Below are 23,299 nucleotides of genomic sequence, written 5' to 3'. Positions count from 1 at the left end.
CCTAGATAGAATACTCTGGGGTTCTTTTGGTCTTTCAAATCCATGAACTCATAAAGCTCCCATCTGCAATCGAATGAAAAGCAGGGCATCCTACTCAAAGGCTTTGAAACACACATATCAGCCTCAAAGCAAATTAGCTTTCCAGTCTTAGGTAAGACTGGTCCAGTCCAGAAAGGCAAGAGAGATGCTTCTCTTAAATTCTGGAAGAAAGGAAGGGATCCCCCTTCAGATGGGCTTATACAGCAGAGTAGTGACATACTTCTTGTAGCAATGGGTTGCACTAAGGACCATCACACTATCCTGCAATAGAAAGAAACATGCAGCTGATTCGTTAGTTCAGAGGACAGGTGGCTCTTCCAGCCACCAGTCCTTCACAGTCACTCACTTGTAACAGAGAGAGTTGATATCATATAAATAGGCTGGTTCAGTTCAACTTAAATTCCAATCCTGACTCCAACTGTCACTCTATTTGTGGCCTTGCTTAATCTACTTGATGCTTCAAAGCCTTTATTCCTCATCAGGACAAAAGATAACACCCACCATGAAAGCGGTTATAGGAGACTATCTGGCACAGTACCTGACACATAACAGATGCTGAAGAAATATTACTTTCCTACCTTCTTACTCCCTTCCCTACCTCAAATGTGAATATTGGGCTTAAAACTAGCATGGAAAAAAAAAAAAGATATCCTGACATTTATTTTTAGAAGTCTAAAATGCAGTGAGAAGAAAGGGGAGCGATTTTTTTTCCATTTCCAAGTCCCAAAGAAGGTCTAATTTCCATTTCATGCAGGGAAGAACTTAAAAAGTTAATTCTAATCAAGAGGAGACCCAGGAATCCCCCTCTATCCTTGAACAAACTAGACCCCAAAAATCTTCCTTGAAAGACACTCAGTGCAATGGATCAACTCACACAGCCTAGACACTCTGACAGAACCTGGACTGGGTCAAGGGTAAGCTGTATCACAGTAATCAAGACCCTGATCTGGGTTAGAACCAATGTGCCAAGTAAGAGGTACTCTTTCCCTGGCTGTGTTACAGCTCAAGGGTATGCCATAGGAGGCAATGGTAGGGCCGGGAGCATCAGCTGATAGTCAAGGAGCAGTTACAGAAGGCAAAAGTCAGTCTGATCCAAAGAACCCAATAAATCCAACTGAGAAACCAATATGTCTTCCCAATTTCCCATACATTGAGTTATCTACAATGATTGCTTCTCAGATTAACATTCTGTGACCAGAGTATGTTGATCACTGCCTAAATATGACAGATGCTAGGATGGTAAAAAAAAAAAAAAAATAATGGCTCCAGTAATGGTCTGGTAGAAATGAGGAACAGATGAGAGAAAACCCTTGGAAAGACCTGGCACAGAAATCTCTAGTGATGAAGTTCTAGAATCAATGTTCTTTTGGCAAGCCATTCACATTTCTGCTATCAAGTGTCTTTGTTAGTGAGATTTGGGTTTAGAAGAAATTTAACTTTATTTAGGGCTTGAGGAACTGAGTTATTTGCCTCTGGAAAGTGTGCCATTGATAAGGTAACTTCTTTGTTTGTAGATCTCTAGGACATTTGTAAACCAAGGGAGACTCTGTCTTGCAGGATGTGATCTCTGCAAGTTAACTATTTGTTTCTCCTTTATGGCAGTCAGGGGTGCCTGAGGAATGTCACACACATTACCAAGGGGAACAGGTGGAGAGGGAGTGCAAGGTGCCAGCTTTTGCTTTGTTTTCAGCCAGCCTCCTGATCCCTCATTACTGGGGGGTCCATCCTAGATGCACTTGTTCAGAATCTCTGGGGCTGTAGGCTTTGGAACTGTATTTTTACAAATTTTCCCAGGTGACTCTGATGATGGTCTGCCTAGTCTGATAACTACAGAGCCATACGAAACTTCATTCCAATAGCCAAAACACAAAGACATGACAAGACTGAAAAGGTATTTTCAACCCATACTCTAATGCGGCGGAGAAGCTAAGGAGTCTAGAATTGGAGGGGACAGAGCAAATCTGGTCACATTCCTCCTTCACCTAGTGTAGTGGAGAGATGCAGCACTCAAGGACAGCTCACATCCACCTTTAAAAAACAAAAGCCTTAATCACATCCAAGCATTCTCTGTACTAGAAGATCAACTTGTTTTGCCTGCAAATGAAATCCTAGTGCTGTGAACTCCAATCTAATGAAGTAGGTGGTACAAAAGTTATAGCTGGCCAAAAAGAAACCAGGAACCAAACAAGTTCATTCAATCCCAGGAAATTCAGCTAGCCAGAACATAGGGATGGGGACTAAGATTAAAAACAAACAAACAAAAAACCCACCAACCAGTTAAAAAAAAAGAAAGTTCATCTCCAATAATTTGCCCTTACAGGCAGCTTTAGCTTCAGTGAGGTAGCAGAGGAAGTAAGCACTGGAGAACACGTGTTACCCCTGCCCTCCAATTTTGGGGAAGAGGCAGGCCCACCACTAACCTTAAGGGAAAATGCATAGAGATGGTTCAGCATAATATGATTGGGCTCAGGAAGCAAGGCTGGGTCACACTGAGAGAGAAATAAAAAATCACTAAATGGAGTTAAGTGCACAGTTTTGATGCAAACAGTTCAGGCTTCCTTAGAGCTCTTTGGAACTGTTGAGAAAAGCTAAACTAGAATGTGTATTTCTTTTAAATAATACACTCACCCTAGTATATATCAATTTTTATGTTCTCATTACAGAGAGTTTGGAAAATTTTGAGTCCAGGACAGGCACTCTAAGCCTTAGCATCTATTTATCTTCTTTAATAGAACTAAAACAAAAATCTTGCCCACAACACATATAGAAGATTTGTGTTAAGTGACAAAATAATCTTAGTGGGAATCAAGTGGATTGACTAAAGATGTAAATTATATGGAAAAAAGAACAAAAACATAAAAACCAAACCAAATTCCTTATACTCCCTTTGTATATACCCAAATGGTAACTATGTCTTATCCTCTGTTGGACTGGAAGTCCCAGAAATTGGCTCTAGCAATCCATGGTTCTGGGTCTAATTCATTAGGACCGGAAGATTACTATGAATTTTGATATTAGTACCTGGAAAAGTAAGAACTCGGCCCTGGAAAAAGGAACGTGAATGCTATTGATATGTATATGATTTATATTCTCAACATAGCTTTGTAATAACCCCGACCTCTAGGATTACTAACTTTGGCTCAAATGGTCCTAATAACCCCCAGATGCTGCAGCAATTCTCTCAGAGTACTCACAGAAATATTAGTGTCCTTGTTAAGAATAACTTGAAGAAGGTGGGGAGGTAGGATGAGTGGGGATTTTAATCTCTCCTCAGATCAAAACACATACATTTCTTGACCATAAGGCCCTGGGGGAGAGCTGGAAAGGTCTGGAAGAGATTTATCCAAATATAAGGGAAAGTTGTGGAGCTAGTAAAACTTCATGGAAAAAACATCAATACATGGCAGCTAATATTAAATACAATCATAGATCATAAACTTGTGACCTGCTGGTCTACAATTGTAATGCAAAGAAAAAGTCTGAGTCTTCTTGGACATGAACCCTGAAACTCCTCAACATGGCAACATGATGTAGACGACAGAGGAGGGGATGAGAAGTGAAAGGCATAAGGTTCAGAGAAGAGCTACTCTATTTATCAGTTGTATGGTTAGAACAAATCCTTCTACTATGGTCAGCTTCTCATTAATAAACTGAAAGATAATCTCTCCCCTATTTCACAATGTTTTTACAGGAATGAAAGGAGGTAACAGATGTGACAATGCCTTGTAAACTGCCAAACGATGTGAAAAAATTCGGCTTTTTCTTTTTTCCACAAAAGCAACAGGTAACAAGCTTATAAATACTAAGACTGCAGGTAATACAATGATTGCAACAATGAGGACAAGATTACTAACAATGTAGTAGTTTTTAGGGAAATGTAAATCAAATACCACTTCACACTCACTAAGATGGCTGTAATAAAAACACACACAATAATAATGGTTGGTGAGGATGTGAAAAAACTGGAACACTTGTGTGATCCCCATTGCTGCTGGGAATGTAAAATGGTGCAGGAACTTTGGAAAACAGTTGGGCAATTTCTCCAAAAGCTAAGCTTGAAGTTGGCATATGACCTGGCAATTATACCCTTTGGAAAAGAAAACAAGTCCACACAAAGACTTGAGCACAAATGTTGAGAACATCGTTTTTAGCATACAAAAAGTGGAAATGATCCAAATGTGCAACGGTTAATGAATCCCTACAATGGAACTTTATCCAGCCATAAAAAGGAGTGAAGTACTGAGACATATTACAACATGGATGAACCCTGAAAATGTGCTAAGTGAAAGAAGCCAAACACGAAAGACCACACGTTGCATAATCCCATTTATATGAAAAGGTCCCAAGTGGGCAAATCCATACAGACACAAAGTAGATCAGGAAATTGGGTGAAAGAGGGAAGAGAGAGATATCAAAAGTATGCATGTCTTCTTTCTACAGAATGATGATTTCCTATCTACTGCTCATCAGTTGCTTCTCTAGAATCATATAATCCAAAAATGTAGAGTTGCAAGTGGTCTCATCACTTAACTCAGTATAATTAAGCCCTTGTTAATCACTGCCCTACCAGTCAAAAAGAATGTTCAGCTTTACTTACTGGGCTTGTATAATGAAAACTATTTTTACGATTTTCATAAACAATTATTGTACCCTTGATTGGTCTTTTAGAAGCTGCATAAGCCACCTCTGTGCCCTGAGATTCCACTTTGGGTCGTGTCTCCACAGATGAGAATCAACTGAGATTCTAAGCCTCTGATTTTTGTGATATGGAACTGAGAACCAGAAAGGCTGAAGGACCTGTGCATGACTTCAAAGCTGGTGAGTAGCCTGGGCAGGTTTTGAACTCACAAGGGAACAGTATACCCACTGGGAACAGGGTGCATAATTCTTTAGAGAGTTACAGCCTTGAATATAATAACTAAAATGGTAACTGTGAGCGTGGATAGCAAATCAGTCTTCTGATGCTGTAGCAATGTGATGAAAGCCATGGGAAAAAGTAAGATTGGGAAAAACAAAAGGATACAGGTCTTTTCCTCTAACAGGAAATTTAATTTTTCATCAAAAACTTATAAAATTTCAGTTAACATACACAAAAAAGAGTTGTGGGGGATAGCTGGAGGGCCATATAAAACTGTGGAACACCCAGCCTAGCTATCAAACTGGCAGGATTAAGCTAATGCAGAGGCAACTAAACAAGGCAAACCAGACAGAACTAGTCTCAGCTGGTAAAACTGCCAAAAGGTCAATGAAAACTTGAAATATTGCTGGAAACAGCTTTTTAAACTATAGACTATAACCCATTAGTGGCTCATGAAAGAAAGGTTAAAATAGAAAATAGAGTGTATCGCATATAACAAAGACAGACATTCTGCTGAGAATTGTCTTACAGTGTGCATGTGAGTATTTGTATGTGTGAGAGACAGAAAGAGAGGGAGAGAGATGGAGACAGGAAGAGAGATGGGAAGAGAGAGACTGGGTTACAATGTGTAAAAAAATGTCTTGCTGTAGATCTTGGTTAAAAAGTTTAAAATCAAATACACTAGACTGAGTTTTTTTCCTCTCAGACAAGACCTAAATGTTCAGAGGACAAACATATATATAGATATATATATGAATATGTGTTACACACACACACACACACACACACACATTCATATATATATCTATATATATATGGCTCTAAAACACGTATGTGATTCAGAGGATTCCTGAGAAAATGAAAAACACAACCACTCTTGGGAAGAAACATGCATTATAGGAAAAACACACCAAGAAAGAGCAAATATGGGGCACCTAGGTGGCTCAGTGGGTTAAAGCCTCTGCCTTCGGCTCAGGTCATGATCCCAGGGTCCTGGGATCAAGCCCTGCATTGGGCTCTCTGCTCAGCAGGAAGCCTGCTTCCCTTCCTCTCTTTCTGCCTACTTTTTATCTCTGTCTGTCAAATAAATAAATAAAATCTAAAAAAAAAAGTTATAAAAAAATAAAAAAAAAAGAATGAGCAAATACTATAAAATTACCTTGACAAGATGTCTCCGAGCTTTCCATTGAATCTAGCTTTAAAGCATCAAACACCTCAAAGTGAGATTTCTTGACATGGATCAAATTGTAAATCATGGCAAGCTGACAGGTAACTATAGGTTGAAACAATGAAAGGAAAATATTCATATACCCTGTTTTAAATTCATCTCTTCCATCTAACTCTCCTGTTTTAAAAAATGATCATGTTGGGCACCTCCATCTTTAATCAAGAGAGAAACCCTCCAGTGTAGGAGCCCATCAATCCTGAGAACAATGACGTTTGACACCAAGAGGAATAATAGCCAAAAGGACAAAGTTCAGTTAATGGTTACCCTTGGAGATCAAGGCCTTACCTCTGATGGATCATGAACCCACTGTCCATCCACAAAGAACTTGTACTGGTGCTCTCCCTCAGGGAGGTCTAAGATGGCAACAAAGTCATTATGGCTACAGAAGAAAACAGAAGGTTAAACAAGCCAAGTTCCTATTAGAAGACAGAATGTCAAGGTAAAAACCATGAGACACTCACAACATCCAACAGTGATCTCCCACATTCCTAGGCGATTGTCCGCACTGGAATAAATAATGTATAGACCCATTCTCCTTTTCTGTATCACCTTGAGCACATATTTGCCAGCCCCTCCCAATAACGTTAGTTCTTAATATCTGGAAAAAAATAATAGTTGTTAATCCCCCAAAATGATTCACCTTAGCACAACTCATTTGCTTCAATAGGACCAGATCCTTCACAAGTATAAAGAAGATAGCAGGTAGCTTCAGAATACAGGAAGTGCCTCAAGGTATCATTTTCCATATTTTGGTGAGCACTGTCTGAAAAATAACCTACTGAAAAATGGCCATTCTGATTACCAAGTAGTTCATTATCGCTCTGCAAGCAATAGCTCACATTACTCCCTAGAACATCAATTGTGTTTTTAGTGCAGAAGTCAGAACAAGTGGACTCAGCCAGTTACAGATGACTTCCCAAAAGCATAGGCAGGACTTGTGTTAACACAGTCCTAAAGAATGTACCTACAAAGCTGTATGACAAGTTCCTCTGAGGCAATGACATTCTAACTGGTTAAACATTTCTGACTCACTATGAGATTTAAAAAAAAAATCCACAGATGTAGTCATTGGCCACAGAAAATGTCCTAGAGAGAGTCCCTAGAGGGTGGAGAGGAGCAGTCCAGCCAGGTCTCTCTCCTGAGTAGGAAAATCTCTACTCCTGGACCCTGTAGACTCATCCAAGACACTCGTCTTCACCTCTTAATCAGTAGAATCTTGGTGCTCCAATTGTTGAAGGACCCAGAGATGAAGACCTCCTTGCCCCCTTCAGACCAGCGGATAACAGTTGGCTGGGCCTGCTGTGTGGGCTTTACGGAGTCCTCCAAATCCTGCTGCCATGATACAAACTCTTTGTCCCCAGGGAGCTGTAAGAAGCATTAGGTCATCCCTAAATTGTGACCCAGGAACTCTTAAAAGGCCACTCTCCTCCCTCGGGCAGAGAGAGGTGATAGGTTTCTCAGAAGGATCAGTAAGCCTTGAAATTAGCAACTGAATCAAATTTTGAATATACTATAGAGAAATAACCCATCTAGGACCAAATGGTCAAATGGTTTAAGCTCAACGGTTGCCCAAAGCACAGCCTAACTTTAGAGTTTGCATAGATCACTCACCCTTTCAGAGCCTGAGGATCTCCCTTTCAAAACAGAGGTGGGAGAAGTTTACTGCTTTCTGTACCAGATTAACCCACAGGCAGGCAATTATGACATGCTTCTGAGTCTCTCTTAAGAGAAAAAAATATGAAAAAAAGTATGCTTCCATAAAAAACAATAAAGTTAGCCAGGTATTTTTCACATGTAAATATGAATAGCTCTGAATTATCCATTGTAATGCCAGTTAGAGACACTGAAATTCATAAGTAATTCATAAACTTCATTTTGGCTAATCAGTTACATAAAGGACATTACAAGTATAGAAAAATGATATCATTGGTTTCTTAATTTTTTAAAAAGATTTTATTTATTTATTTGAAAGAGATCACAAGTAGGCAGAGAGACAGGCAGAGAGGAGGAAGCAGGCTCCCCGCTGAGCAGAGAGCCTAATATGGGGCTCCATCCCAGGACCCCGGGTCATGACCTGAGCTGAAGGCAGGCTTTAACCCACTGAGCCACCCAGGTGCCCCAGTTTCCTAATTTAAAAAAATAAGATTTTATATATTTATTTGACAGAGAGAGATCACAAGTAGGGAGGGAGGCAGGCAGGGGTGTGGAGGGAAGGAAGCAGGCTCCCTGCTGAGCAGAGAGCCTGATGTGGGGCTCCATCCCATTACTCTGAGATCATGACCTGAGCCTAAGGCAGAGGCTTAACCCACTGAGTCACCCTGGTGCTCCTGGTGTCTTAATTTTTGAGAAGTGTTTATGAAATCTTACTTGCTCACTTCTGCCAGGCATATACTAATTTTTTCAGGAGTGGGGATGAAAATTCTGGAGGCTCAAGGAGCATCAGATCAAAAACAAAGCTTCCTTTTTAGAAAAGCGGTTCCAATATCAAATAAGGTCTGAGGATTAAAAAAAAAAAGGACTTCTTACTTAGTTTCTTTTCATTACCATCTTTTAGAACAAGAGTTGGCAGACTGTGGCCAGGAGACAGATGCTTTTATAAATAAACTTCTTTTGAAAATAGCCATGCTCTTTCATTTACATATTATGTATAGCTGCTTTCATGCTAAGCAAAACCAAATAGTTGTGACAGAGACTGTATGGTCCACAAGGTCTAAAGTATTCATTGTATGGTCTCTTACAGAAAAAGTTTGCTGATCCCCACTTCAGATTGGTTTAAATGACTTTGGCAAATAGGGCTGTACTGCATCAAGTAAAAACATCCCCAAATAAAATAATGTGGGTTAAAAAAAAAAAGATTAACTTATTCATTTGGGATTTACTTTGAAAATGGCTAGGGTAGTCTGCCTTTCATACGGTCTCTCAATAGTCCTCGAAACTGTACCGTGAGACACCAGGAGCAGCATAAACTCAAGTAAACAGAGAAACAATTGAAGGGACTTTCACATTACAGAAGGAAGAGTCATAAGTGAAAACCTTTATCTCCATATTCTTAAGGCAATGCTCTGTGCCTGACTGGATGCATTAGAATTACAGAAATTTTTACATATGCCTAAGAAAAACTCTCAGATTCTGATTTAGATATAGGGCCCAGGGATCTCTTTTTAAAGAGATTCACTGAGAATAATAATACTGATTGTTAAAATAAAGAAAAAACTCTATGGATGCATCCTACAATATTTACAGATAAAATAATATTTGATAAGATGTCTGGAATTTATTTCAAAATAATTGGGGGGGAGAGTAGCTTGGGGTATAGAGGATATAAATTTGTTCCCAATTTGATCATTGTTTAAACTGGGTGATGGGTATATAGGAGTTTATTACACATTCTATTCTGAAATACGAAAAATGTTTCCAAATTTCCATGCAGTGTTTAAACAAATCTCAAGTGATTCTATTGTGTGAAACAATGCCAATCTGTTTTGATTATGATAACTTCAAAATAGTTCTTCATATCAGGTGCAGCTAACCCTCAAACTTGGTTCGTTGTTTCCCAAGTGTTTGGCCATATGAGGTCATTTATACTTTTATATGAATTTTAAAATCAACTGGTTACTTTTGACCAAAGATACAGGCTGAGATCCAATGGGGGACAGTTGATGTTTGAACAGTATTGAATCTTGTCACCCCCAAATATAGAAGTTCTCTTCATTTTCTAAGGCTTCATTTATTTATCTGTGAAATAGTTTGTGATTTTCAGTCAAATCTGTCCCTCAGTATTTCAAGCTTCATGCTATTACAAATGAGACCGCATTTCACATTTCAGTTAGGCATTGTGATCAAACAAATCACACCTGAGTTTTATGTATGGATGCTGGATCTTGATGCAAGCAACTGAGTTTCAGATTCAAGCTTGATCTGGCAGTGACTGTATCTTTGGAGATTTAGGTATTTGTCAGGCGAGAAGGATCTGATTCCATTCCCTTGCACTTTTCTCAGCAGCCCAAGGAAAAGGAGTAATCCAACCCACATGCAGTCTTGTGGCTGGGCAGATTGTACAGAGTCTTTTGGACCAATGCATGCGAAATGTTTTGTATGCCCATTAATACACTTCCCTTGAGAATAACCATGCAATTGGCAAGGCTGCCAGTTTATCTTGTGTGTAGCTATAACACCACAGTTGTAAAATTTAGAGGCCAATGTTCTCTCTTATAATTTAATTGAGTCCTCAATAATGTATTGCCATTATAATGTACTGACAGAAACTTTGGAACAGTATGCAATGATATATCCATCAAATGCCACGAGTGCTCAAATCTGATTTCTCTCATTTCTGATGTGGTCTCTTATAAAATGACAGCAGCAGCAGGTAAACAAATAATAGTGGCAGGCTGAGGGCTGTGTGTTACTGAGTTGTGTGACTCAGCTGCCTTAGGAGACAATAGCTCATACTCCAAATCTGACTTAGGTGTCCACTCCCATAAATCCATAAGCATTGAGTCCTGATTCTGCAACAGAATCTAGTCCTTTTTGTCAACTTCATTCCCACAAGGAATAGTGAAGATCTCTGACTTAAGTAATGATTGGTGTGTGTAGCAAATTTAAGTTACCTCTTTGGTCACTGAACTTAATATCCTATCAGGTAAAGTTCACCAGTGTAACTCACAATGTCACATTCTCTGTGGCTCAGGTAATTGGTCTCAAAGAAATCAAAGCATCAATTCAGTGTTAGGTGTCTCACCTAAAGTTTACCCTTGATGGGCTAACACATGGCTCATAAACAGATTTAAATGTGTTTGATTTAGTTTTATCTAATGGTTAGATAGAGAATGACTATCAGGCCAGTTTTTGTTTAAGGCCTTTTTTTTTTTTAAGATTATTTATTTATTTATTTGACAGAGATCACAAGTAGGCAGACAGGCAGGCAGAGAGAGAGAGAGGAGGAGGAGGAAGCAGGCTCCCTACTGAGCAGGGAGCCCGATGCGGGGCTTGATCCCAGGACCCTGGGATCATGACCTGAGCCAAAGGCAGAGGCTTTAACCCACTGAGCAACCCAGGTGCTCCAGTGCTCTGCCTTTTTGACAGAATCCTCAGGTCAACATAAACATGGATTTATACCAAGTTGTTTATAACCAACCAATCATTGTGTACATGACACATATTGAATACATTCCTTCTTTTACCTGTTTACATTTGGTTGTTGAGATGATATGATCTTACTCATCTCTTCCACTGACATCTTGAATTACAATTCTGCTCTCTGTTGTGAAAAAACAAAGGTGCTCTACCTTGTTATTCATCAAAGTCATCAGAGGATGTGTTTAAATCTGTATATTTGTGATCATCAGAATTTTTTTTAAAGATTTTAATTATTTGAGGGAGAAAGAGTAGTGTGAGCTGGGAGAACAGAGTGGGACGGAGAGGGAGACTGAAGCTAAAGCAGACTCTTTGCTGAGTGTGGAGCCCAACTCAGGTCTTGATCCCACTACCACCAGATCCTGAATAATCTGGAACCAAGTGTCAGATGTTTCACTGACTGAGGCACTGAGGTATTTCTAAGACTATAAAAGTCATTTTTGGTTGAAGCCAATACTGGATAATCTGTGAAAGAATGACTACAGATCATGGACTAAATACTTAGTGTCCATTGAACCCAAAATTGTGCTAGACATGTTTTCCCAAGATTGTGTAATGCGCCCACCTGCAACTTCAAGACCCCAAACTTCTTCCCCAAGACCTAGGGGACACTGTCACAAACTCAATCAGACCCTTCTTGGGCCACTGGCCAAGTGAGGTTTTTATTGCTTGATGCTATGGGCAGAGCCACTTTACAGTTTTTATGTGTATTAAGAGGCTCCTGTTTCTCTCCAGCCAATGGAAGTAAGTAGCTTGCTTTGTTATTTGGCATCTAGAGCCATGATTAGGGTCAGGTTTGATTCCCCAGAACTCATTAGGTGCTGTTAAATGCAGGAACTTTTCTCCTATTATGTGACACTTGTCCCCACACATGTACTCTATTCCCTAAAATTTTACTTTCTGAGTAGATCCTTGACGCTTTTTATTCATGGCCCACCCAGGCAGCATTCTTAAGAATATTATTGATATGAATGAAAGGGGAAAGATCACGACTCACACCAAGGAAATGGAAACAATCATCAGAAATTATGATCAGCAACTATATGCCAATAAGTTAAGCAACCTAGAAGAAATGGAAAATTACTCAGCCTTTGAAAAGGATGGGATTTTTGTCCTTTGGAGCATGGAAGGACCCAGACAGCATACACTAAAGTGAAATAGGTAAGACATGAAGGCACAAACACTAGAGGATTTCACTTCTGCCTGGATTCTGAAAAGCAATACAAATGAATAAGCAAACAAAAAGCAGAATCAGAATGTCAATATAAATAACAAAGAGATGGTTCTCAGAAGGAAGGTGAGGGGGCATGGAAGAAATAGGTGAAGGGGTACAGGAGATACAGTCTTCCCATTGTGGGTTGAATAAGTCACAGGGATGAAAGGCACAGCATAGCGAATATGATCAATTGTATTGGAATAGTGTCTCTGGTGACGGATAGTAGCTACACTTGTGCTCATTATAAGGTAAAAACTTGTCCAAGCATTATAATTTTCTCCTATGTTAACAAAATATTGTGTGTCAACTATGCTTCAAACAAAATTAATGAGTCAGAAAGTATACATAGATAACAGGAATGGGTTTGTCTGAGAGGGACAGAAACCCAAAGGCAATCCAACTGGAATTATCCTCACTCCACCAGTCTAGGGACAAAAGGTAACTGGTCTCTTGGGGAGGCCCCACCCTTAACTTCTGTGGTAATTTACTTCTAGTTCATTTCTTTGCAGATTTCTGTTTCAGCATCTGTTGCCACCTTTTTCCTGTGTTCCCTTTTGGTTGGTGTTCAGTCCCAGGCCTCATGCTCTTCTTCCCTTCATGGTCCACACCAGGTAGACCATCTGCTCCCATTTGTACCTCTCTGTTCATATTCTCTCTCCTCTGAGCTCTAGAGCCTGTGTATCTGCACAGGGATGAGATGGCACCCTCTGACAGTTCACTCTTTAACAAGTAATTTGTGGGAACTTCCTATGAGCTGGTGGGGAAGAATTATGGAATGCCCCTGAAAACATTTTTTTTTAAGTTTCAGGGGTACAATTTAGTGATACATCAGTTACGTATAATATCTAGTGCTCATTTCATCAAATGCTGTCCATAATGCCCACCACCCAGTTACACCATGTCCCACCTACCTCCACTCCAGCAGCCTTCAGTTTGTTCCCTAGTGTTGAGTCTCTTACGGTTTGCCTCCCTCTCTATATGCATCTTGTTTTATTTTTTCTCCCCTTCTCCTATGTTCATTGGTTTTGTTTCTTATATTATGCTAATGATAGAAATCATTTGGCTTTTGGCTTTCTGTGACTGACTTCTTTTCCTTAGCATTATACCCTCTAGTTCCATCCTCATCCTTACAAATGACAAGATTTCAGTTTTTTTGGTCACTGAGTAATATTCCATTGTATTATGTACCACATATTCTTTATCCAGACTTTAAAAAGTTCTGCTTTTGCACCCAGCTGTTTATAATACTTTATAGTATCTTCCTGAAACAGACTCCCTCCCCTCCACGGTATCATCAGCTATACCACACCAGATTCAAGTCTCCATCCTCCTGCCTTCCAAATGGTGGTCATTTTCTACTGGTAGCCTTGCAGCATTTATATGATCACAACTTTGATTAATTTCTTGAGTGTTCAGATTGAATTGATAAGTATGTAGTTGTATTTGAGGGAGAAGAACAATTTAATTCTTCCCCCCAGATTTTTCTGATTGGATTCTGGACATGAAATCTATGAACCTGGTGACAGGATGGATTTTGTCATCCCCCTTCTATGAGAGCTGAATGCCACTATGCTATTGGCAAGCAGATACTTACTAGTGACAAAGCTTCATCCCTTCCAGGTTGACGTTTATGATGGGAAGATGTACTAAACAGAATATCTACTTTTTTCTCTACTCACTATTTAAGATTTGATGGAGGAGATTGTTAGGATCCGTAATCAAAGGAGCGAGACTGATACAAAGCGAAGGCCAAGCAAAGCTTTATTTCATGCCAAGCATCGAGAATCAAACTGACTGGTCAGGGCCGTCTCTTGCAAAGAGGCGACCCCTCCCAGCTTCACAGACTAACTTTTATAGAGGTAGTTTAGCCGGGCTATACACAGGTGGCCAATGAGATTGCAATACACAGAGAAAACTGCACAGTCATGCTAAGTCTGCCACACAAAGAAAAAAAACAACTGCTAGGTAACACACGGGTGGCCAATTGAATTTCAATTTACCCTAGTAGATATATCCGTGCCCAACTGATTAGATGTCTTTGCCTGGCCTGACCCGCCCTTGTATCTAGGTTTTGCAAGTAAGTTCCCCTGGGAGGGGCAGGGTCAATCTAAGTTTACTGCATAGGGTCAATCTAAGTTCACTACATAAACACAAAATGACTCCCTCTGGCCAACCAGGCTCTTACATTCCCCCCTTTTCTTTGGAGATTAGTCAAATCCTTGACTTTTCAGCCAGTTCTATGTTCTCAGGTTGTAAGGGGTTATATTGAGCATGTAACTCTAACATTTTTATCGCTCTAGTTTTCTTTTGTACAAATGACACTAGTGCACAGTTGGCTGATGAGTTAGCAATTTACTGCTTCATAGAAGCTTTTCCATTTTTCCTAATTTCCTACCTATACTTTACATAAACAGGTAACAATAAGAGCAACATTAAACTCATAGTCTTTTGAGTCTTAGCTTTCGCCCATGGTTAGCGGGGTCCATTGGCTGTGACTTCCACCTCTGGGGGGGCGTCTTCGTCCTTGGCTCATTTGACGTGACCCACGTGAATCCAGGCCGACACCCTCTACTTTTACTGCTGTGGGGGTGGTCAGGATAACAGTAAATGGTCCCTTCCAGCGAGGCTCCAAGTTCCCCACTTGATAGCAACGTATCCAAACCAAGTCCCCAGGTTGGTTAGAATGTGGTTCCACCTCCATCTCCGTCCCAGTGTGGGCAGTCTGGATCGCTGCATGGGCTTTTTTTAAGATAGACTGTAAAGCCTGCAGTGACTGGAGTACAGACTGATCAGTCATTTCTGCTAGGGCAACCTCTTGTAGCCGAGGACGGTTGGGGGGGGTCTCCCAAACATTATTTCAAATGGGGTCACCTTGTTTAAATAGGGTGTACATCGTGCCCTGAGGAGGGCGAAAGGAAGGAGATCCACCCATCCACCGCCAGTCTCCAGAATTAGTTTTGTCAAGGTCTCTTTAAGAGCCCAGTTCATTCTCTCTATCTGTCCAGAACTCTGGGGCCGATAGGCACAATGTAGTTTCCAATTAGTGCCTGTAGTTTCCAATGCCTGTGAGACTGAATTCACAAATGCAGGGCCATTGTCTGACCCAATCGTGAGAGGCAGCCCAAACCTAGGAATTATTTCTTCTAGTAGCTTTTTTGCCTACCACTTTTGCCGTCTCATGTTTGGTGGAAAAAGCCTCTACCCAGCCTGAAAAGGTATCTACAAAAACTAACACATACTTGTGCCCATATTTTCCGGGTTTCATTTCTGTAAAATCTATTTCCCAATAAATTCCTGGTTGCTTACCTCTTTCTATTTTCCCTCTTCCCATTCTAGTTCCTCCCACATTAACTGCCTGGCATTGAGCATATCTATCAACTATATCCTGAACCATACACCCTAATTTAGAAACCTGGGACTGCTTGCCTTTAAGTTCCTTGAGTTTGTGTGACCCCAAATGAGTACCCTGATGTATCTGGTCTACTAACTTCTTACCTAGTCTTCGAGGAAGAATTAACTTTCCTCTTTTAGTCTTAGCCCAGTCCCCTTCATAGTCTAATTTAGCTCATTTTTGTAAGTACTTTAAATCTTCCTCTGAATAGTCCGTTTTTTTCTGGTAGGGCTAGAACAAGGAGTGTAACCAGCTCTGCACTGTTTCTCGGGCTGCTTGCTTTGCAGCTCGATCTGCTAATTGGTTTCCTTTTGAAATCAAATCAGTCCCCTTTTGGTGTCCTGAGCAATGCATAACAGCCACCTCTTTTGGGTCCCAAATAGCCTGGAGGAGAGCCAGTATTTCTCCTCTGTTTTAATTCCTTTTCCTTTTGGTGTTAATGGGCCCCTTTCTTTATAAATAGCCCCATGTATATGGAGAATAGCAAAGGCATACCTGCTGTCCGTATAGATGTTGGTGGTTTTACCTTTGGCCATCTGCAGTGCCTTAGTAAGTGCAATCAGTTCCGCTTTTTGTGCCAAAGTTCCATGTGGCAGGGCTGCTGTCCAGAGTTCCTGCTCAGGAGAAACCACCACAGCCCCCGCATACCTCTTTCCATTGACCATGTAGCTACTCCCATCTGTGAACAGAGTCATCTCGGCATCCAGGAGGGGAATGTCTCTGAGATCCGGCCTTCCTCCTGTGACTTGGGTTAGGACCTCCCCACAGTCATGTGGATGGTTAGCTAGCTCCTCTGGCAGCAGTGTGGCTGGATTTAGCACCACCGGGGGCTGGAAGGTCCCTCTTGATTCGTTGAGGAGGAGGGAGTGATACCCTGTCACTTGGGTGTTCATCATCCATCAGTTGGGTGGAGTCTGGAGAAGGCCCTCGGTAGCATGGGTGGTGGGCAAGATAAGATTTTGACCCAAATTCAATTTACTTGCATCCTTGACCAGGAGGGCCATGGCAGCAATTATGCAGAGGCACGGGGGGAACCCAGCTGCTACTAGATCTAGTTTCTTGCTAAGATAGGCTACTGGCCTTTGCCAAGGCCCCAGAGTCTGAGTCAGAACTCCTTTGGCCACCCCTGCTTTTCATCCACATACAAGTGGAAGGGCTTGGTAACATCTGGGATGGCCAATGCTGGGGCTGTTTTTAACTCCCAAAATGCTCCTTCTGCCTCAGCTGTCCACTCTATCATAGTGAGCCCTCCTTTTGCCAGTTCGTAGAGAGGTCGGCAATCTCCACAAACCGCAGTATCCACAGCCTACAGTAGCCCACTGTCCCAAGAAACTCCCTCACTTGTCGGGACGTGGTAGAGCGGGGGTATTGGGTGATCACCTGTTTCCTGGACTCAGACAGTGAACGCACTCCTTCGTGGAGATCAAAGCCCAGATAAGTGGCATGGCTCTGACAGAGCTGTGCTTTCTTCGCTGACATCTGATACCCTTTTTCCTGCAGAGTCTGTAAAAGAGCTCTTGTCCCCCGCAAACATGAATCATAGTCCTCAGCGGCTACTAGCAAGTCATCAACGTATTGTAACAGAGTGACTCCTGGGTTGGAGGTTCTGTACTCATGCAAATCCTCACGTAGGGCCTCGTCGAAGATAGTGGGCGAATTCTTGAACCCTTGGGGAAGTCTTGTCCAGGTGAGCTGGCCTTGGAATCCTTCCTGTGGGTGGGACCACTCAAAAGCAAAAAGGTGCTGAGAATTCCTTTGTTAAAGACATGCAGAAAAAAATGCATCCTTGAGATCTAAGATGGTATACACAGTTCTTTTGGTGCCCAGGAGGGATAGTAGGGTATAGGGGTTAGGCACCGTCGGGTGGATATTTTCAACCCGTTTATTAACTTCCCGCAAGTCCTGGACATGTTGGTACTCCCCAATCTCGGCCTTTTTGACGGGCAGCAAAGGTGTGTTCCATGGAGATTTGTAAGGAACTAGGATCCCGTCTCCTTGGAGGCGGTTAATGTGTTTTCTGATCCCTTCCTTTGCTTCCCGGGGAAGTGGGTACTGCCAAACATGAACAGCTGTAGCTGTCACCTTTAATTGTACCACCACTGGATGTTGTTCCTTGACCAAGCCAGGGGGCTTCCCTTCTGCCCAGACCTCAGGAAACTTGTCCTGTAGGATTTGGAGAAGGCTCCCCCCCTTGTCTCCTCTGGTTTTGAGACTGGCTCATAAAGGAGGTATTCATCTACTGCTGCCATAAGCACTTGTACAGTGGGTTGTCTCAAGGTTACAGTCATGCCTCCTTCGGAGAACTGAATGCCAGCTCTTAACTTGTGGAGGAGATCTCTTCCCATCAAGTTATATGGGGCATTAGGGAGGACCAAAAATTGATGTCTAACTGTTCCCGAGGCCAAATTTAAATTCCTTTCTGTTGCTCATTTATGTCTCTCTGTGCCATTTGCTCCTTGTACCCAGACTTCCTCTCCAGATAGTTTTACCATAGGTTTAAGTAATGATGAAAATTTGGCTCCTGTGTCCACCAAAAAATCAACTGATTTCCCCTCCACTTCAATTTTTACCCGAGGTCCGGGGAGGGGCTCCGAACCATGGCCCCTTCAGTCTCTGGTGGCAAGCATTGCTGTCTTCCTTTTGGGGCACTCCCTGGCCCAATGTCCTTTTTCCTTACAGTAAGCACACTGATCTGAATCTAAGTCCTCCCGCCTGCCTTCTCTGTGCTTAGGCTTTTCCTTCCATTTACTATCCCCTACCTGTCTCCTCCACGCCTCATGTAATGCCAAAACCTTAACCAGTTTTTTTTGTCTGTTTTTCATCCTCTTGAGCACCCCTGTTGTTAAACACCTTTTCTGTTATTCCCACTAACTCAGTCAGATTCTTCCCTTCAAATCCTTCAATTTTCTGAAGTTTCCTCCTTATATCTGGAGCTGACTGATTGGCAAAGCAAGAATGTCTAAATGAGCTATCGTGCAACTTCCCTGAAGTTTACCTCAAGTTGTCTAGCTTAAGTAAACAAACATTTAAAGACTCAAATCTAGAATTTAACATCCATAAAGGTGTGTTATTAAAACATAATTTTTCTCTCTAAAATAACCCTCGTTTTCAGAGAAGGCAAATCAGGACTAATTTATTTGAAAAAACAAGTCCAGTTTTAACAAGCTTGGCCTAATTATTTACATAAGCTCAGCAAGAACAGTGAGGGATCATATAAATCTTTTAGAATCTGCTTTGCTGGAACTTCTCGTAAGGAATCTCTAGGTTGAGCCTATAATAGCCAGAAGCCAAGCTACATACTTGCCATCAGACATGTCTGCAGTACCTGTTGATTTGGGCAGATTCCTCTTCCTGAGGCCCCCAAAGAATCCTGAGGTTCCTGCACCTGCCAGGAAGTAACATCCTTTACTCACCTGGTGAGGCTGTTGGGAACTCTGTAAGCAAGATATCAGGCCAACAGTTCCAAAGGGCTTTACGGTTCCAGGTTTTATAAAGTCAACCTTAGTTCCTTTAAGCTGTCTAGTCATATCTGAGTCTTTTCAAATATGACATTCCAGTCAAAGCCATGGTAAAATAACCAGTGTTTCCAATGGTGTCCTGTTACAAGGAGAACAAATTCTTATTGAACTTATGCAAATGACTGATTGCCATTGAAGAAAGAACACTTGCTGAGACCTTTTGCTTTCAGAGGGTTCAGATAGAGAGAAAGAGTTGAATACTTGATTTGTTTACAAATGACTACATTTTTATCTCTGTAAGTTACAGATAACTTAAGAAAAAGTTTCCCTAGTCTGGAAGAGCAAACATTAAAGAACCATTAATGTTTAAAATAAGACAAAACATCAAGAGATACAACATTACAATCTTTCAGTTCACCTAGGCCCATGTTAATAATTCTGGTTTAGTCTGAATGAAGCTTCTACTTCTGTAAATTCTTACCCATTTCAGTTCCAGGATTTTAACATATCAAAGACCTGTATTTGTCCTGAAAGTCTCCCATATGAATTTTCTTTGAGACAGAAGTTATCTTACAAGAAATTTAAAACAATTACAAATGACAAAAACTCAGAATAGATATGGTAAAGAGCTGGTGAGATGAGAATTTACAATGTAACTGGCAAGAAAATCAGGTTACTTCTGTGACACATAACATTTCCATAATCACAATATCAAGTGATGATCTATCAACATATTAAAACTTTAGGAAATGCATAGCATTTTCCCAAATGTTATCCAAGGTTTATCATTGGTTTAAATCTTGTCAACAATTGCTAAAACCTTAGAAAGTTTTAAAACACATGCCTAAATATAATTAGGGATGTTAAACACCTGATAAAACAAAACATAGAAACTGAATTTTCTGGGCAGGCAAAGAGAAAACCATAACAGATCAATTAACTTAAAAAAAACTTTGTCTTTTGTCCATGAGAGACTATGGACTCTGAAAAACAATCTGAGGGGTTTAAAGCGGCGGGGGGTGGGAGGTTGGGGGAACCAGGTGGTGGGTATTAGAGAGGGCACAGATTGCATGGAGCACTGGGTGTGGTGCAAAAACAAGGAATACTGTTATGCTGAAAAAAAAAAAAACTTTGTCTTTTTAAACAGAGAGAAAACCAGCTTTTCTATACCAGTGTCTTTTTTTTTTTTTTTTAAGTATGCAGATAATGAGTTCACTATGTTTCCCTCCCATCGTGAATGATGTCGCAGACAAAGGGAGGTGGATCTTTTAGATGCTGTCCTGCTCGCATCCCTCATGGGAACTTAGGAGCGTCTTAGCTAAGTTCTGTCCGTTTAAACCCCGGACCAGGCTACTCCATGGAGTAGATGACCGTTGTGCCATATGACACCCTGCGAGACTCAGGGTGCAGCCCACTCAGACTCCGTAGAGGAAGCGGTGGAGCCATACAGACATTCACACAGTCAGGCACTCTTCAGATTTAAACAGGTTGGACATCCTCCCCTTTGGTTATTCCTGGCTAATGGGAGGTGATCAGTCTCCCCTTCCATCATTTTATGAATGGATTTAGCTTCAACAGAGACCTCGGGGCTGTTTTTCTGTCTTTTTACATATCTCCTACTTTTTACATACAGAGTTGCTTTTGTCATTTCCATCAGTCTTAATTACACTTAACAGAATTTTGTACTCTTAGAAATACCTTAACCTCTACTGAAGACTAAATATAAACCAATTGTGAGTTGTTACAACAGAATTCTTTAGATGGCAAATTTATCAATCAGTTAAGCACAAAACGTGTTCACCAGCAGATTTCAAAAGCACAAACCCAGTTCCAGCAGCCAATGCTCTAGCATTTTATCCCATTTGGTTAAGACCTACATGTCCAACAAATTTAATTCCATTTGTCATTCAAGCAACCCTTCACAGTTTCAGGTTACCAAAGACTTCGGAAGCCACTTTAACAAATACCCATTAAAACCTTGAGACAGACAAATAACCATCTCCACTTCAGATGCCATGCTCTCCCGCCAGCAAGGGGGAGGGGCTAGGCAGTCCACGTCGGGCCAGAGAAGGCAAGGAATTCCCCAAAAGAAAGAGAGTTTTGGCAGCTGCTTGGGAATATTCCTTAAAGTCTCTGTCTCAAGGTCGGTTCATCCCGCAGTGCCAGTTCTTCTTACCAAAAGCGGACCACTAGGCACTCATATTCCACACCCAGCTCCAATGAGCATCAGCATTGGGCACCTTAACCCGGCATTAGACTAACCCCAGTTGGCTCCAGTCATAGCCCTTAACACACGAAATAATTGACCGAGAAGCCTCACATCTATTATGAAGAACAGAGAGATCAAAGTTAGAGTCCCCTTACTCTCTGCTTGCCCCATTCCTTCAATCATAACAAACAACACAACAGACAACAAAAGGACCAGGCAAAGACAACCACAGGCCCAATGATTCTTACCCAGAACCTGCTACTGGTGGGGCTTTCTTTATTCCCCGACCGCCTAAGTGGACTCGAACCCCCCAACAGCCTAGGGGGACTCGAAACCCCCGACCATCCAGGGGGACTCGTAACCCCTGTCGATCTACCAGCAGAGGGATGGGGTCTCCCTGCATCCACTCCAGCCCTGGGGATTATGGCTGCATCCAGCTTCTCCCCGGTGGGCCATGCCCTGGAGCTCCAACCAGACAGACAGATAGGATCCCGTGATCTTACCTCCAGAGGCTTTTCCCAAAAATTCTGATGCTGGCTCAGTTCTCATCGTTTGAATCCGGGTGCTCCCTCCAATTTTAGGGTCCGTAATCAAAGGAGCGAGACTGATACAAAGCGAAGGTCAAGCAAAGCTTTATTTCGCACGAAGCATCGAGAATCAAACTGACTGGTCAGGGCCATCTCTTGCAAAGAGGCGACCCCTCCCAGCTTCACAGACTAACTTTTATAGAGGTAGTTTAGTCGGGCTATACACAGGTGACCAATGAGATTGCAATACACAGAGAAAACTGCACAGTCATGCTAAGTCTGCCACACACAGAAAAAAAAAAAAAAAAAAAACAACTGCTAGGTAACACACGGGTGGCCAATTGAATTTCAATTTATCCTAGTAGATATATGCGCGCCCAACTGATTGGATGTCTTCGCCTGGCCTGACCCGCCCTTGTATCTAGGCTTTGCAAGTAAGTTCCTCTGGGAGGGGCAGGGTCAATCTAAGTTTACTGCATAGGGTCAATCTAAGTTCACTACATAAACACAAAATGACTCCCTCTGGCCAACCAGGCCCTTACAGAGATGACTGTAGCATTTTTTCTATGGCCAGGTTGTCTGACTTACATACAATTGTGACCTTTCATGGGGTCTAATGCTCTGTGTCTTCATTAATATCCATGTCAGTTTTCTAATTAATGGTGCCTCTGTGTGGCACATTTACCTTTGTAGTGGTTGAGTCTTTCAGCCTCACTATGACCATCAGTATAAATACAACCCAAATATTAATTTTTCTTCTTGAAGGGCTGTTTACCTCTTTTCCTTTAAAACATGGTTTCCAGGTGATAATATCAGTCAGGGGTGTCACTGAGAAAGCCATCAGTAGTTGGCCAGCTGACCTGCCTGGTGTTTGGTCATCAGAATGAGGCCAGTCTGAGAAATCCCTGGTGATTGGCCAGTGGATAGTGGTGACAACACATGGTAGTGACATCACATGAAGAAGGCATTGTGATGTCCTCAGGCAGTTATAAAAGCTTGGCAACAGCCCAGGCTGCAGTGAAGAGAGAGATGGTGGTTCACTCACAGTTCTTCCTGCTCTTCCTCGACTTCTCTGCCCTGTTTCCTGCCCAATACTCCTGGCAAGCCCCCTGCCCACTCCTCCTGCCCTGGGCCTCTCCCAAGATGCTACACACCACCTTCCTGTTGGCACCAATGCTTGTGCCCCTCTGTGGTCCGGAGAGTCCTCGAACCCATACATGGAGTCTCCTGGACCCAT

General features: G+C 41.7%; 1 protein-coding gene across 1 annotated transcript; it reads right to left on the bottom strand.

Annotated features, from left to right (window-relative positions):
* Positions 1–225: 225 nt before the first annotated feature.
* Positions 226–23,299, bottom strand: LOC116881489 (5'-AMP-activated protein kinase subunit beta-2-like). Its single transcript, XM_032881267.1, is given in 9 exon segments — positions 226–300; positions 2,460–2,528; positions 3,234–3,367; positions 6,057–6,179; positions 6,413–6,504; positions 7,324–7,490; positions 17,210–17,578; positions 17,726–17,920; positions 23,234–23,299. Coding segments are annotated over 9 exon segments (1,290 nt in total).

This window comes from Lontra canadensis, unplaced genomic scaffold, assembly GCF_010015895.1.
Source record: "Lontra canadensis isolate GAN:19392208 unplaced genomic scaffold, GSC_riverotter_1.0 scaffold75, whole genome shotgun sequence".
In the NCBI taxonomy this organism is placed as follows: Eukaryota; Metazoa; Chordata; class Mammalia; order Carnivora; family Mustelidae; genus Lontra; species Lontra canadensis.
This window is presented reverse-complemented; position numbering and strand designations above follow the sequence as displayed.